The sequence below is a fragment of the Mus musculus genome, chromosome 12 (assembly GCF_000001635.26).
Source record: "Mus musculus strain C57BL/6J chromosome 12, GRCm38.p6 C57BL/6J".
NCBI classification, from domain to species: Eukaryota; Metazoa; Chordata; class Mammalia; order Rodentia; family Muridae; genus Mus; species Mus musculus.
In genome coordinates, this window is record NC_000078.6 from 117,908,903 (window position 1) to 117,924,975 (window position 16,073).

General features: G+C 41.7%; 1 protein-coding gene across 9 annotated transcripts in view; it reads right to left on the reverse strand.

The window, feature by feature from the left end:
• The window catches only part of Dnah11 (dynein, axonemal, heavy chain 11), a 321,062-nt gene that overhangs the window by 30,921 nt on the left and 274,068 nt on the right, over positions 1 to 16,073 (reverse strand). For 8 of the 9 annotated variants that reach the window (NM_010060.3, XM_017314947.2, XM_017314948.2 and 5 more), the window contains 6 exons: positions 13,111 to 13,281; positions 12,002 to 12,124; positions 7,876 to 8,069; positions 6,557 to 6,705; positions 5,604 to 5,731; positions 2,116 to 2,343 (listed from right to left, as the gene is read on the reverse strand). In NM_010060.3, the coding sequence (NP_034190.3) occupies positions 2,116 to 2,343; positions 5,604 to 5,731; positions 6,557 to 6,705; positions 7,876 to 8,069; positions 12,002 to 12,124; positions 13,111 to 13,281 (993 nt within the window). The remainder of the gene's footprint in view (positions 1 to 2,115; positions 2,344 to 5,603; positions 5,732 to 6,556; positions 6,706 to 7,875; positions 8,070 to 12,001; positions 12,125 to 13,110; positions 13,282 to 16,073) is intronic. The other variant, XM_017314946.2, reaches the window with a different exon arrangement.

The window sequence follows — 16,073 nt, forward strand, 5'->3', positions numbered from 1 at the left end:
ATCTGTAGAGTTGAACAGGTATGGCCCCCACAGACTCGTGTGTTTAAATGCCTGGCCCTTGGGGAGTGGCACTATTAGGACATATGGCCTCCTAAGAGGAATTGTATCACTATGGGGGTGGGCTTTGAGGTCCCCTCTGCTGAAGCTATGCCCAGTGTGGCTCACGGTTGCTTCTGCTGCCTACAGATCAAGATGTAGAACTCTCAGCTTCTTCTCCAGCAGCATGTCTGGCTACATGCTGCCATGCTTCCTGCTATGATGGTAATGGACTAAACAAACCTCTGAAGCAGAAAGCCAGCCCAAATTAAATGTTTTCCTTTGTAAGATTTGCCGTGGTCACGGCATCTCTTCACAGCAATAGGGACTCTAAGACATACCCTTTTCACCAAGAAACCAAAGAATAACTGAATAGAAGCATATTTTTTTCATAAAAGGTTTATTTCTATGTATAAGAAGAAGTGTCTCAGAGGACTGTCTAAATTTGTAATTATATCAAATTCCTATTGTACGAGTATTTTTAGAAAGAGCTGCACATTGCAAATATTTAACATATTCAACAAGACTTTTTGAGTGTCTACTGTTTACACAGTCTTCTTTATAATATGCTATAAATTACTCATTTAAGTAAATAGTAATTGTTTTCATTAACATCTTACTCTAGAGGAAGCCATTCAATATTATTCCCTCAACAAATTTGGTACTGACCCTAAAAGGTACAATAAGAAAGTTAAGTGTGTTGGTGTGCTTTATGAAAAATAACATTTCTAACAGTGCATCCAGTATTCATCATCAAATCATTCTTCCTTAGGGCTAAAGTTTATCAAAACTTTCCAAGAAGTTAGAAGAATAGCAATGCAGAGCAATGCCAGGAAAGGAAACTCAAAGACCGGGTTATGATCCAGCGAGATATAACAATTTGCATGAAGAAAATGATTGTAATTGAATTAATATTAATTTTCATATAGTATTACTTGAGAAGAAAACAAAAATCTAAGAACACTAGAGTTTCAGTGTGACATGCACTGCATGGGCTTCTGTGTTTTAGTGCCCAGTTGCTGGATGGTGATACTATTTAGAGAGGTTATGGACCATTTGGGAAGTGGTGCACAGTGGAATGAAGTAGATCACTAGGGGGTGGGCCTTGAACATTGTAGCCCAACCTTGGCTCCTCAGATGCCTACCTTCCTCCATCCCTCTCTCCCTTCTCTCCTCCCTCCATCCCTCCATCTCTCCCACCCCCATAACGTTTCTTTCTGACCCAGTCATGTAGTAAGCAGTCCCAGCAGCAAGCCTCTGGGGTAATGGGTAGAACCCTAACTACCCCACCACTGTGGAGGGTGTCACCCTAAATTGTGAGCTAAGATAAATTCTTAACTCTTCAGTTGCTTCTCATCAGGTAACAAGTCCCTACTATAGGGTTTATCTTGGATATAACATCAAAGCCAAGTCTACAGCATCACATTGACACTGTAATAAACACATCAGATACACACTACAGAAGAGGGGTCTCAAATTTGCCTAGGTCATGCTATATTTTCTTAATTTTAGGTGAAACATAAATGTATTCCTAGTCATTAAAATAGCGCAACAGGGAATTTTTCTTCTGAAGAGTAATACACATGAAGATAGAATGGGGGGAAGAGGAAGGGCACCAGCAAGAGGGGGCACAGGAAAGAGTAATAAGAGTAACGAGGAATGGATATCATCACTGTACACTATATACATGCACGGGCATGTCACAGTGAAACCCATTACTTTATGCATAATCAACATACACCAATTTAAAAAGAAAAAAAAATAATGCCCATGAGCACATGTGGGGACATGCACACACACACATGCACACACACATACACACACACACACACAAATGCTCTCATGCATGCACACACACACAAATGATCTCATGTATGCACGCACACATACACATGCATACACACATGTGCACAAACACGTGACATACACATGCATGGTGCACACAATACACGTGCATACATACACACACAGATATTTCACTTCATCAGTCTAAATAAGACACATGAGTTGAAGAAAGCCCTGCTGTCTCTTGAGAAGACACCAGCTTTGCTGTTAGACCAGCTGCATCTGCTTTCTTACCTGGTCAAAGTTGTACAAAGCAGCATGTAGGTTGGCCAGCATTCCCGTGGGGGGCTCGTTAGTGATCTTAATGGAATTTTCCAGGAGGCCTTGAGGGATTATGGGCTCATGTTGGGAAGGTACAGTCTCAGCACTCAGGAACACCCTGTAATCTCTGTGGCTTCCTTGACTGAATTTTTCAAGGAGTTTCTCCAGAGTTCCCAGCCATTTGGCTACCAGATGAACATTCTGCAAGACATCAGGGCTTGTGACTCCTGTGGAGTTTCAGGATAGGACCTGAATTATAGTACTAGAACTTTTTCCTGTATATGAACATGTTGCCAACTCAGAGAACCATGACATGTTTCTGGCCTTGAATTCACAGAGATCTGCCTGCCTCTGCTTCTCAGTGCTAGAACTAAAAGTATCATGCCCTGCTTCTTTGTTTTTAATCCAGAAAAAGAAAGACAAACATCCAGACAGATTGGGACACTGAACATGTTGAATCCTGTAAAATCACTGTCAGTTGTCATTATAAAGCCACACCCCAGTCCATCTGACCTATTTCACATAGTGACCCTCCAATCACTTCGCCCTACAACTTTGCTAAGTTCAAGCCCAATTGCTGAGACATATCTGGGTTAACTTAATTAAATATAAGCTCTAACAGGGCATAAAAGAACCTGACCCCTTACTTCATTTGGAAACCTCCTCTATTCAAACTCCCCATTAACATGTAGACTCAAATGATGTAAGGGAAAAAGAGAGAACTATACTCACTTTGTAAGATGCTCTGTGTATTCCTAATATGCTCTATTTCTTAAATCCCAGTATAGTCAATACATCTACCCCTCCCTCAAAGACATATATCTTCTCTTCTTTTTTCGGTCTCTCTCTCTCTTTCTCTCTCTCTCACACACACACACAGCTTTGTTTTTGCTTTCAGTTTCATGAAGTACAAGTTTGATCTTTTAATGCTCTTTAATTTATTAGTGCCTGCAGTATGTATGTGTGTGTATGCTAATATGCATGTGTGTGTGCATATGCATGCTTATGTTCATGTGTGTTTGAGCTTGTATGTCAGAGAGGATTGAAAGTCCACTCTTTTCCTTCCCTGGTGGGTTGTAGGTATTGAAATCACATTGTCAGCTTTGTAAGGCAGGCACTTTTAATCACTGAGCCATCTCATTATTCCTGAAGAAGTTTTGATATGGCGATTGAAATATCATTCCTACATATATGTGATTATTTCCAAAAGGGGGGAAAACAGAAATAATGATGGCTACAAAAATGGGGGGTCGGATGTAGAAGGGAAAGGTAAGAAACCCATTCTCTCAAATTTGTGTGCAAAAAGATCTGCCAGTGTCCTCATATGCATTACATGCTTTCATTCCTGTGGTAAACACTGAGCAGCAAGGCATTCTGGGTGAACTGTGTCCCCTCCAGAGCAGATGAGCTGAAGCTTGACTCAGACCTCACAGTGTGACCAGACTTAGATACACAGTTCTTTTAAAGGGCAATTAAGGCTAAATTTGCCCAAGCAACCCAATACAATAGTGTCTAGGATTAGGTCCAGAAAAAAAGGAAAATCATATTCAGACAGCCACCCTGCTTCAGGGACAGAGAACTCAGAAGAAACTAAGACTTCCACCTCAGACTTCTAGCCACACCAACTGTGAGGGATTAAGCATATGCTAATTAAGTGAGCCAGCCTGGGATACTCTGGTAAGAGGAGGAGGATTAAGAGCTCAGTTTCTTCTGCATGCTTGCTATTAGCTTAAGAGGAAAGACCACATCGCACCTAATTGTACCACTCATGAAAGTGAGGGCCACACAACAATGAAATATATTCTTCTATTTCATTTATTACCCGTATGGTAGCTAATTTAAAGTTTGCATGAAACAAACGCAAGAATAGTCTCAGTCTCGGCAATGACTTTGAAGTTGGGGACTGAGAACCTGTGCAATGATTAGGTAATCCTCATATCTTTAAAACTACCCACTGTGCTCAAGGTAAATGACTTTAATGCTTGTGTTCATTCACAAGTCATCTGGTGCACATACTAGATATTCAGTTGCCACCCCACATCCTATGTCTTGATTATGGACTCCAGTAAAATGCTAACTCAATAGTCTGATGGAGGCTGTGTTTGTTTATAGTAACAATCATTTTAGGGGTTGGGTAGAAAACAGTTGACATGTATATCCATATTGTATCCCTATATATCCATATATGCAGATATAATTTACTATAAATTATAAGCAATGTAACAAGTTCCTACTATGTGAGCCTAGTCTTCCTTCAACGTCTTGCCTTTTATCTACCAAAGGGATTTTAGAACCTTTAGAAACCAGAATGGCTGAAGGCCTGACAAGGTCTCTCCTCTCCAGCTACTTTTTGTATGGTTAGACAGGTGGATAGTAGGCATATTTGGCTAAACAGATTCTACTTTGTATCTTCAGGCATGGAATAGCAATCTCAAAGCAGGCGCATGGCATAACAAAGTTATTAAGATAGACTTACAACTTAAATTTTAGGTGCTAACTGGAAGCTCACATAGGTATCGAAACAGGAGAAACTATTTACTTTGAGCCACTGGTTCTTTTGAGGATGACCATATCCTTGTAGCTTTATCTATAGTCTCAGCTTTTGGATGCATGAGGACTTACAATGGACTGTTACCTATACAAGATTTTAATGCACCTGCCATGTCTGAGCAACCACTGTGCTTCTGAGAACCGACTCCTTTACTGTTCCAGTTGACTCTGAGCATTACAAGGGGACACACTGCTCCAAGTTCCCAAGCAAAGGTCTTAATGAGATGTCATCTATGTAGAGAGCATCACCATTCCAGAATGGTACTTATAGCAGACAGAATCATATGTGTATTGTGTATACATATTGCATATATATGTATGTGCAAGTATTCAGTGTTCTGTGAACTTTGAAGTGTCACATAGCTTCTAATACTATGACATTAGTTTTCTCAATCAGGCATTCTCACTGGCCTGCCCTCGGGGTCCCAGCTAGCAGTAGCTTATATCATGACTTGTCAGGGCCAGGTACACCAGTTGCTGCACATAAAAGGGCCCCCAACTACCCAATGTGTGCTCTCTCTCTCTCTCTCTCTCTCTCTCTCTCCTCTCATTCTCTTTCTTTATCTTCCTGTCTGCCTCTTTGCCTCTATGTCCCTACTCTGAGAGAGCCTTTGCTCTTCCATCTCCTCTTACACTAGATCCAGTTGCATGGCATAGGTTCTTATCTGCATAGCACAGCCTGCTAAAGGTACACTCACCCCTTGCTTCTTTTATCCTACCAATTAGCATAGTCATCTCTATTAGCCTGCTCATTCTCATCCCTTCCTCACCGATAGGCATCATGAACATGTGGAGGGTCTGCAGATACCTCTGAGCTTGAATAAGGGCCCTGCTCTGCTGGGCAGGGCAGCAGAGTGTGAACCACCCCATGGGTTCACACCTGGTGTTTTTCCATGAAACTTCATCCTCACCTGAAGGATGACCCAGTGTCCTCCAGCGGCAGCTTTCTCCATTGCCATTTCCGCCACTAGTTCCTGACCTTGCCCTAGAGACACATTGTGGAATTTTCCAGAGTCAATCGTAAACCCCAGCCTTTTGCCTGTTGGAGAATTGGGGGTGGAGGGGAGACAAATGTTAACTTGAGAGGGGAGTCTGGAATTTGGAGGCCTAATGTTCGGCTGTGGCCACAGCTGCCACCTGATAGGCTACCTTCCTAATGACCTCCCTATTGTTTCCAATGGCATTATTTTGAGCTTTCTCCAGATGCCTCCCTACACGCATTTTGAAAAGCCCGTGGAAGTCGGCTCCTTTGGTTTTATGATAATGAAGCTTTTGACATTTTGATAGATGGCAGCATTGTTAGCGAGCTTTCTAAACTCCTGCAGGAGAAGGAGTTTTTCCCCCTCAGAGAAAGGAGCAACATGTGGTAGAAATTGCATCCGTTTTGAAGGGATTGGCTCATTGGGTAAATGTACTGACTCTCACCTTGTGAGGCTGCATTTAAATGGAGCCCAGGCAGGTCATAGCTACATTAACCTGGTATTCCTGGAGCAGGCTGTGGGGGTAGTAATCCAGAGCACAGAGTGACGGTGCCTCACACAATTGAATAGACTTGCCCTAATGACCATTATTTAGTCACAGGGGGTACGAGATTACATGAGCATGGAGAAAATTGCCCTCTGGCCCTCATATCGTCAAAAGGTGGAAAACAGTACAAAAGAACCTTGCATTATGCCAACCAGATGAATGTTCTGTTGGAGAAATGCTCCGGACTACAGTGTTGTTAGCTTTGCATTTTCTGCACACCCAATCTCCAACAAATGGGTCGGGGGTTGGGTGGGGGGGATAACTGAACAGAAAGGGTGGGCGGGAGCTGCAGGTTAGAGAGAGGGAGGGGAGGCCAGTGAGCCTCCAGGCTACTCACCGAGCACCTCTAAGTCTTTAAGGGCATCCACACCTGGAGACAGGATGAAGAACACCGGGGTGCTCGGGCTGCTTTCTTCAAATGCTTTGCCCAGGTCCAATCTAGTCCTCTCCACATACTTTGCTCCTAGTTTCTCTTCTACGAAATTCCTGTTTAAGAAAAGAACAACAGGCAGAACCGGAACACAACAAAAACAACAGCAACCCTCTTCCAACAAATAAAAACCTGTGTTTTCAACTTGAAAAGTGTCACTGCTTGGGTAAACTTCATTTGATGTACAAGAAAGGAACAAACAGTATTTGTTAAGAGGTGTTGTTCTTAGGGGAGCCTCAGGAATCCAAGTAGATTTATGCAGGTGGTGATCGCTGAAATTGCCTCTGACTTGAGACACTGACATTTGGAGGCCTACATCCATCGCATTTTGGGGTCCTCTTCTATGCAACATCAGCTGTCTACAAATGGCTTTGTAGCCCCCGAACCTCCTGCCTGCCGCATTCCTCCATTACTTATTAACAGTTCATTAGATTTGCCACAGTGCAATTTTCCAGCCTGCTGGGCTTCCCATGAATATACAAATGCTTTGGGGTGGTGGTGTTTCTAACAGGGGAGTGCAATTAAGCAGGGGTTATTTTCCAGTAGCATCAGATCTAGTGGAAAGCAAGTACTAGGAAGCAGAATGAATCGTAAGGAAGGGCTCCACAGAGGCCTCTGCAGAGGGAAAAATCGGTCAAACTAGACAAAGCAAAGGAAGAGCCCCAAGGCACATGGATGCTGTGGAAGAAATACAGCTCACAGGGAATGAAGCTGAGAACACTTTGGAAGGTAAATTCAAAGAGAAGTGGTGTGAATCGAACAGCATGTTACTATTTAGAGGCCAAGAGGGCAGAGGAAAGGGCCCTGAAACCACCCTGTAGTTTGTGGTTTCTGCTTTTAAAGTGTGGTGACTGTAAAGTTACAGGGCCATGAGTTGCTCCGTGAAGTTAGCTTGCTTTTTGTTTGAGAGGGAAAACCCTCCGAGCCAACATACAGCTAGTAACAGAGGTGATGGGAGCCGACCATCCATGCTCCCAGCCACACCGCTCTGCTGATACCCAGACCTTCCACAAGCATCAGCACAGATCCTCATCCCTCAAACTCAGCATCCAGCTGTTTGGAAGGATGTGCGGAGTCTGCATATAAACCAGCTCACCATTGAGTGGTTAGCCACATTTAACAGTAACAGGGATTTTAGAAATGAGATCTTAGCGAGATTTCTCCTCAGTCCTAGAACCCAGCATCTGCCATAATAATCTGCATTGCTGAAAAGGCACATTGCTCACCTCAGGGCATACGTCATCCTGTCAGGCCGCACGGCTCTCAAAATAATCAGTTTCTGTATTAAACTTTTCTTCTTCCATTCTTGCGGTAACTTTTCTTTTTCAGGACACTCTGATTCTACCCATTTCCTCCACTGCTTGGCAGATCCTTCCACATCTCTGTCTAAGCCTCGGAATTCCTCCATGAGGGCGACTGCCTGCAATACGGCATGAAAAACATAATTCCTGCTCTTTTGCAGGGGATGTCATGAACACAGCTTACAGCTTGAGACAGACACAGGCAGCCCTCCTATTCCTCTCAAGAGTTCCAGACTGCTTTCTTGTCCTGCTTAGACTAAGGGTCAGTGCAATCTTAGGTTTCTGGCCTTGTTGACTTTGGTCAATGAGAAGCCTTGGTGGATGGGTGGGCATGAGTGTCAGTGGTGAGGGTGGGTGTAGCATAGCTTCTTTGACAGCTCTTTTCTAACTCTGACAAGTTGTCTGTAACTAAGTTCCCTTGCTAAAGGCCCCTCCCGTTGGCCCTTTCCATTGCCTTGCCTCTCAGTAATATTTTAGCAAATGCTTTTTCTTTCCTATTCTTGGTTGACTTTCTTCATAGCCTGCCCCTTGTGCTGTCTGTTTTGTGGTGAGGCCCTGGGCTACAAAATGTTACAAATCCATAATTCTAAAGGGATAATTGAATTAAAAATACAAATTTCTAAAACTACCATCTAGACCAGTGGTTTTCAACCTTCCTAATGCCATGATCCTTTTATACGGTTCCTCATTCTATGGTGACCTCCCCAACCATCAAATTATTTGTTGCTAATTCATAACTGTAATTTTGCTGTTATAGGTTGTTATATAAACATCTGCTATCCAGGATATCTGATATGTGACCCCCAGAGGGGTTGTAATCCACAGGTTGAAAATCACTAATCGAGGGGCAAGATAAATGGCTCAGGGGTTAAGACTATACTGCTTTAGCCTAATACTTGAATTCAGTCCCCAGCATTCATACTGAGCCCCTTAAAGTCACCTGTAAACCAAGGTTCAGGGGATCCAATGTCCTTTCTGGACTCACTGGGCATCTGCATTAATAGCCATATATGTACACATACACACATATATACATATGCACATACACATAGACACCCACAGAAATACACATACACATATACACACGCATACACAAACACACACATACACATATATACACATACTCATACACACACGCACACACAAACACATACACACACAGGCACATACATAGAAGCACACATATATACACACATATACACATACATACACATATACACACATATATTCACACATACACAAACACATATATACAAACACATATGCACACAGACACTCACACATACATGCACACACATACAAACACATACCCATACAGACACACATACACACACCATTTTTTTAAATCTAAAAAGAAATAAATATACTATAAAAATAAAGTATATGGGAGCATTTTCTTCTTAGAACAAAACAACCAGAGCATCTGCAACTGTTGTGTGTGTTGATTGCTATCCAGGGCCTTGGAGATGAGGAACTCTCAACAATATGACCTTCTGGTAGAGAGACAGAGGAAGGATAACTGGGGCTGAAATATGAGTTATCAATTAAGTTTTGCTTAAACACTTTATTATTTGTGTATGTGTATATATGTGTGTGGTATGTGCACATGCGTGTGTGCTCATGTATACATATGCACATGTGGAAGCAGGAAGCAGGTATTAGGTGCCTTTCTCAGTCACTTGCTATATCATCATCACCAGCAGCAGCAGCAGCAGCAGCAGCAGCAGCAGTTATAGGATATTTGATCATATTATGAATCCCAAGATTGTGTTGTTTACTGGAAAACCCTGTTTTTAGTTGTGGTATGGCTCAGCCTTAACACATATCTTTAATCCCTCTGGCTAAAATACAGACACGGCCTTAGTGCACACCTTTAATCCCAAACAGTGAAGGTAAAGTTAGTCTGTAGAAGGAAGCAGTCACATTTGAAACTGATGTTTAATTGAGTGGCAGACAAAGTGATGAATCAGAGAAGGATTTGACAGAATTGGATATGCCCAACTCTCATGAGAAGAGAGATGAAGGGGGGGGGAGGGTGACTTAAGAGAGATCAAAGCAGAGGACAGAGGCAGTTTTATTGGGAGAGTTGTACAGAGACAGGTTGCAGAGAGAAAAAAGTTAGACACAGGTGAAGACAGAACAAGCCAGAGAATCAGAAGGAGCCAGAAGATTAGAACAGATTGCCAAAGTTAGTTTGAGGCCAAGCAGAAAAATTCAGATGTTAAGGCCTAAGTAAAATATTAGGGCCTTGATGGAATGTTAAGGCCTAGGTAACTGTTATCTGATAGCCTGCCACTTTGTGCTGTTACTAATATTATAAGGAAACTTTCTCATCTGCTGTTACTAGGAAACTTTCTCATGCCCAAGTTGATTACATATTCTGTTTCATCCTGTGCCCTTGGAAACCAATCACAATAGAAGTCAGTAGACCTGCTTTGTATAGTTACCCATAAAAAGTTTGGATCTGAATCAATCACCCAACAGTCCTTCCAACACCTGTGTATATGCTTTTATGGTATTTGATTTTATAAGCTGCCCTTAGAATGGACATAAGAGAGACACCTGCATCAATATAAGAAATTATTTGGACTAAGGCTTCCATTTTGAGTACTGGTCGAGTAAAGTGTAAGTTCCCAAGACCTCCCTGGGAACTGACATTGTACTTGGCAGAAAGAGGCATGTATATGGGTAACTGACATCCTGGTTGGCAACTTAAGGCATGAGTGTTAGATAAGGCAAGTCCCCTGCCACAGTTGAATACTCCAACCAATGGGAGCAGGAGAAGTATAAAACAAAGACATGCTCCTAAGGGAGGCCCCAATTCCTAAATCCTGATTGGTGGAAAAACCTGAGACAGATGTTGTGGATTTTAGGCTTAAAAGCCCTGTAGGATCTTAACTCAATGTCATGGTTCAGCTTCTGAGTCTGAATCGTTGTCCTGATTGATCAGTTCAGGGGTACATGCTCAATAAACTATCCCCATTTGACTGAGATTGGTCTTCTTGTGGTTTGTGAGTTAACTCCTGAACCCCAACACAGTCAGAAGCTAAAAGAAGCCAGTTTGGATCAATCAGTGTAGAGAGGGGTTTTGAGCCAGAACAGTTGAGTTGACCACACAGAGTTTAGAAAGAGCTAGAAAGGGTGAGTTAATTCAGCAGTAAGTCTCAGAGGCGGAAACATTCTAGACCTAAATTAGATTGCATGGAGGCTAGAAGCTTCCAGGACCAGGCCTAAGATAGCAGACAGAGGCAGTAAGACTTAGAGACAACAAATGTCACACTTTCCATCCTTCTCCTCTTCCTTCTCTTCCTTCCTCCTCCTCCTCCTCATCATCATCATTGGGTTTGAGACACTGTTTCTCTGTGTAGTCCTGGCTGTCACTATGTAGATCAGGCTGGCCTTGAACTCAGATATCTGCTTGCTTCTGTATCCTGAGGACTGGGATTAAAGGTGTATGCCACCACTATCTGGCTAGGCAACTTTATTTTTTGATAAAGAGTCTTTTGCTGAATCTGGAGCTTACCAATTCAGCTGTATCTGCTGGCCAGAAAGCTCCAGGGATCCTCCTGTCTTCCTAGTGCAGGGTTACAGATATACTGCTACCACACCTGGATTATGTGGGTGCACTTTAGATCTTGAAACATCTCTTCAACCATAGCCTAACCACTCTATAGTAAAAATAAACTACTATATTGGGATATTTCAAAATCTATTGCGAAAAGGTGGAGAACTATAATAAAAATGAAATAGAACAAAGAAACAAGATTTATCTAGGTTAAAAATGATCTTTTATATCCTTTGATTTTTTTTTATCAATGGTCATGACAGAGGTACATAATTACTAATAACTTTCACTCCTGAACATAGACCAAATGCTCCTTTATCTTTGGATAAGAAAGTTGCCAATTGGATGATACAAAGTATCTAACATGCTTCTACAAAGTAAGAGATGTCTATACCATCTTTATTTTATGAATTGTCATTCTACCTTAAAGAAACCCATTGCTTGAAAGAATAAATTAAGAATCAAGAAAGCAAGTTTGTCATGTACCTTAACAGCACTCCATGACTGAGCAGTTAGAAAATCCACAGGGCTCGAGTAAGTATGCTCAACTGTGAACCGAAGCAGGAAATCCAACTCGAGGGGGTGGATCTCGTTCCTTCTCAACAAGATCTCAAGAGAACACAGATGTACAAAAGATACATCGGTTTCCATCAAGCTAACAACAGAAGAAGCTGCCACATTAACCAGGTATGACTGCTGAGAATCCTAGCAGGGTCTACCCTGTGTTTGAAATAGACTCTTAGAATATGCAGATGATCTCAAACCCGAGCCAGCAGTGAATAGAAAACACTTGTGAGGTTTCATTTTTTTCTTGTTCCAACACCTACAGCAATGAACAACATATATCAAATGTGCTTTCTTATCTACCCCGCTGGACTAGCTACTAACAGCATGCTTATTTCATCAGAACCTGGTATCATGTTCCTACACTTGTATTTAAGCAAATCCTTGGAAGTTCATGTGAGAACAAAGATGAGCAGAATTTACTGAAAATTGGAGCATGAGACTCAGATGGAGATTTCTTTTTTTAAAATTATTTATTGTGCTAGAGAATTTTAAACTGTATTTTTAATTGACAGATAATATATGTATATTTATGAAATAAAATATGATGCTTTAGTACATGGCTCCATCATAGGATGGTGAGATTAAGCTAATTAATTTATTATATCATATATCAATCATTTTTGAAATTTAATTTTCTAGAAAAACATTAACTTTATACATTGGGAAACTTGCAGTCTTAAGTAGAAGTTCTGTTAGCAACATAGATAAGCCCATGTGAGATTTTGTTTTAAAGAACTGTAAGAAACTCAGATCTGGACCTCAAAGAACATTTTTGGTAGGACCTAGAAAGTTTGTTTATAGGACCCGAGAAGATGAACCAAGTCTCTCTTGCTGATGTTTCTTAGAGGGATGGTTGCCAGTTCCCCAAACCAATGCACCCTAGGCAAAAGCCATTCCATGCTCAAGTTCCTTGTCATCAAATGATTTTGAAAGACATTTCTGTTTGTTTTTGGCAGGAGGAAAATGTGCAATAATCCGAGGTATCAGCCTTGGGTTCCAGGGAAGCTTCAAGTGATTGATGTTCTTACCTGAAAGGCCATCTGGGACAGAAATGTGAGCTTGTCCCTCTCAAACAGTGCTTGGCTGGCATAGAGGAAGGTGGCGTGGGTGATGCTCTCTATTAGGGCACAGATGCGCTCCTGAGTATCCTCCACCTTGTCAGCTTGCTCAATGGCTCTGTGGAACAGTGTGTTGAAAGCCTGGAAGGTCAATGTGACTGTAAGAGTAAAGTCATGTTTGAGTGTCTAGCTAGCCTCAGATACATAAGGGTACAGCTTACACTCTATCTTTTGGGAGAGAGGAGAAGGTAGGACTTTTATGAGGCTTACATGAGCTGCTAAAACACTCTTAAGAGTTTATGCCATACAGAAAATGTTCATTCCAGGTTTGATGTTATAAGTGTGTATGTGTGTGTGTGTGTGTGTGTGTGTGTGTGTGTGTGTGTGTATGTGTGTGTGTTCACATCGGTGCATATACATTTGACAGGGTCTTCTGTTATTTACCCTGGCTGGCTTGGTACTCACTTTGTAAACAAGGACGGGCTTGAACTTATGTCAGTCCTGTGCCTTTGCCTCCCAAGTGCTATGATCATAGGTATGTGCCACTATGCCTAGTTCATGACCATTATTAAAATGATTCTACAAAGTCTATTTGCATTTCCCTTTTAGCAACCAGACCAACCTCTCTTCTTCCATACATATACTTCAATTTTATCAAGTTCAAATTATGTTTGAAATACCTATAAAATTTTAATACTGAAACTATTTTAAATGTGTAGTCGTATTAAATTATGTCACCAACTTCAAAACCTTTTCATCCTGCAAAACCGAGTCTCTGTAGTTTTACCAACTATTCATCCTTCCCATGCTCCAACCTTGGCACCCTCCATTCTTCTTTGTGTTCATGAGTTTGCCTACTCTGGGTATGTCACGTGAGTGGAGTCAGGCAGTGCTTTTTTGCTTTTGTTTTTGTTTATTTGTTTTGAGACAGGGTTTCTCTGTGAAGCCCTGGCTGTCCTGGAACTCACTTTGTAGACCAGGCTGGCCTCAAACTCAGAAATCCACCTGCCTCTGCCTCCCAAGTGCTGGGATTAAAGGCGTGTGCCACCATACCCGGCTCAGGCAGTGTTTATCTTTGTGATTTATTTCCCTCAGGATAATGGCTTCCAGGTTCTACCATGTCATAAAATGCCTCAGAATTTCTTTTTAAGGCTAACCTGTGTTCTACCACATGTGTAGGCCATATTGATAACCCATTCATTTGCTGGCAGACATTTGGAAGGTCTCTGTTGTTGGGTTACTGTAATACTACTGCTATGAACATAGGTCTTGGGCTATCTTTCAGGGGCTCTTTTTGCTATTTTGGATATACAGCCAGAGAGGGGCTATTGCTAGCTCACACTGCCATTCCGCTTTCAGTTTTTGAGAGAGTGGCATCCTGTTTCCCATGGGTCCCCAGGCCACTTGTGAAGGGACTGCAGCCTCCCCACATTGTCCCCAGACTTACTTCCATAGTAGTATGAGGTTGATACCTGTTACAGTTCTGACATGAATCTTCCTCTTCAGCGATGGTGAACATTGTGCATATTCTTGTTGGCCATTTTCATCTCTTCTTTAAGTGAAATTTCTATTCGAGTCCTGAGCATATTTTTATCAGGTTATGTGATCTTTAATTCTAACCCCTACTTTTGTGATTATGTCCCATGATTATTGTTTTAAAATTACTCTTAGTATTTACTTTATTTCATGTCTGGTCATTTTGAGGATGCTCTGAGTCCTACTTGGCCATGTAGAAGGGATGGAGTGACATGGCTTCTTCCTGCCCCTGTATATGGGCCTCCATGTGTGTTGAGAGTTGCTGGGCATGAAGCAAATGTGTGTGTGTGTGTGTGTGTGTGTGTGTGTGTGTGTGTGTGTGTGTGTGTATTTCATGTTCCTCCTTCAGGAAATATTTTCCCTGCCAAGATTATTAGGGAATGATCCTCTTTGTCAATGTTAACAACTCCGTGACAATCAGAGACAGCACAAATCCAAGAGGTGAAGGTGTGTCCAATATCTCAGCAAATGGTGAAGACTGAGACCTTTAAGACAGCCCTTAAGGTTATAGGAAAGAACTCTGAAAACATGAGTTCAAACATATACAGTTTCTCAACTATGCAAAATATAGGGATGCAATATGAATAATATGTGGGGCTTTGCGGACCTAGAATAACAGAGGAACTGCACTGTGAGCCAACTTGTCAGAAAGATACAAAGGCAGGCAGATACAAAAGCAGGCAGATTCCTGAGTTTAAGGTTAGCCTGGGACAGAGTTCATTTAGGTCCAGACATGGTCAGAATAGTAGTAATCTCGGACAGGATTCCACCCAGTTAAGCTTATTATTTATGCTAACAAAGGCAGGCATATCTCTGAATTTATTTGAAATGTTTTTTAAAAAATGTACTTGCTGTCCTTTTCCTAAGAGGAAGGGGCTAACATCATGGACTGCTGATGTGTGGGATGGTCAAGGAGAAACCCAGAATAAATGACTGAATTGATAAGTAAATAAAAGACGGGGCTTTTGGTCTGTATAAGCTGAGCTAGCAAAGAGTGATAGCAGTTAATTTTTAGAATTTTTTCCTAGCCAGAGCTGAGCTGTCTGGAGATCTCTAGAGAGCAAACGCAGCTCTTTTAGAATTTTTTTCTAACAGGATTTCTGATTTTTGTTGGAAAATCCATGGAGAGCAAACACAGCTCTTTTAGAACTTTTTTTCTTGAATATACAAGAACTTTTTTTATATAGCAACTTTTCTATCCAGAGAGCTTTTAGAATCTCTCTCTTTTTTTTTTCAAGCAAGAGAACTGCCTCAAGCAGAAAGAGCTATCTAGAGAGACAGCTGTCTTGAACAGATTACAGAGCCAAGAGCTATCTACAAAGAGCTACCCAAGGAGCCATCTCCAGCAGACTACGGGGCTGTCATCATGTACCCATGATTTGACTTTGAGTCATTCT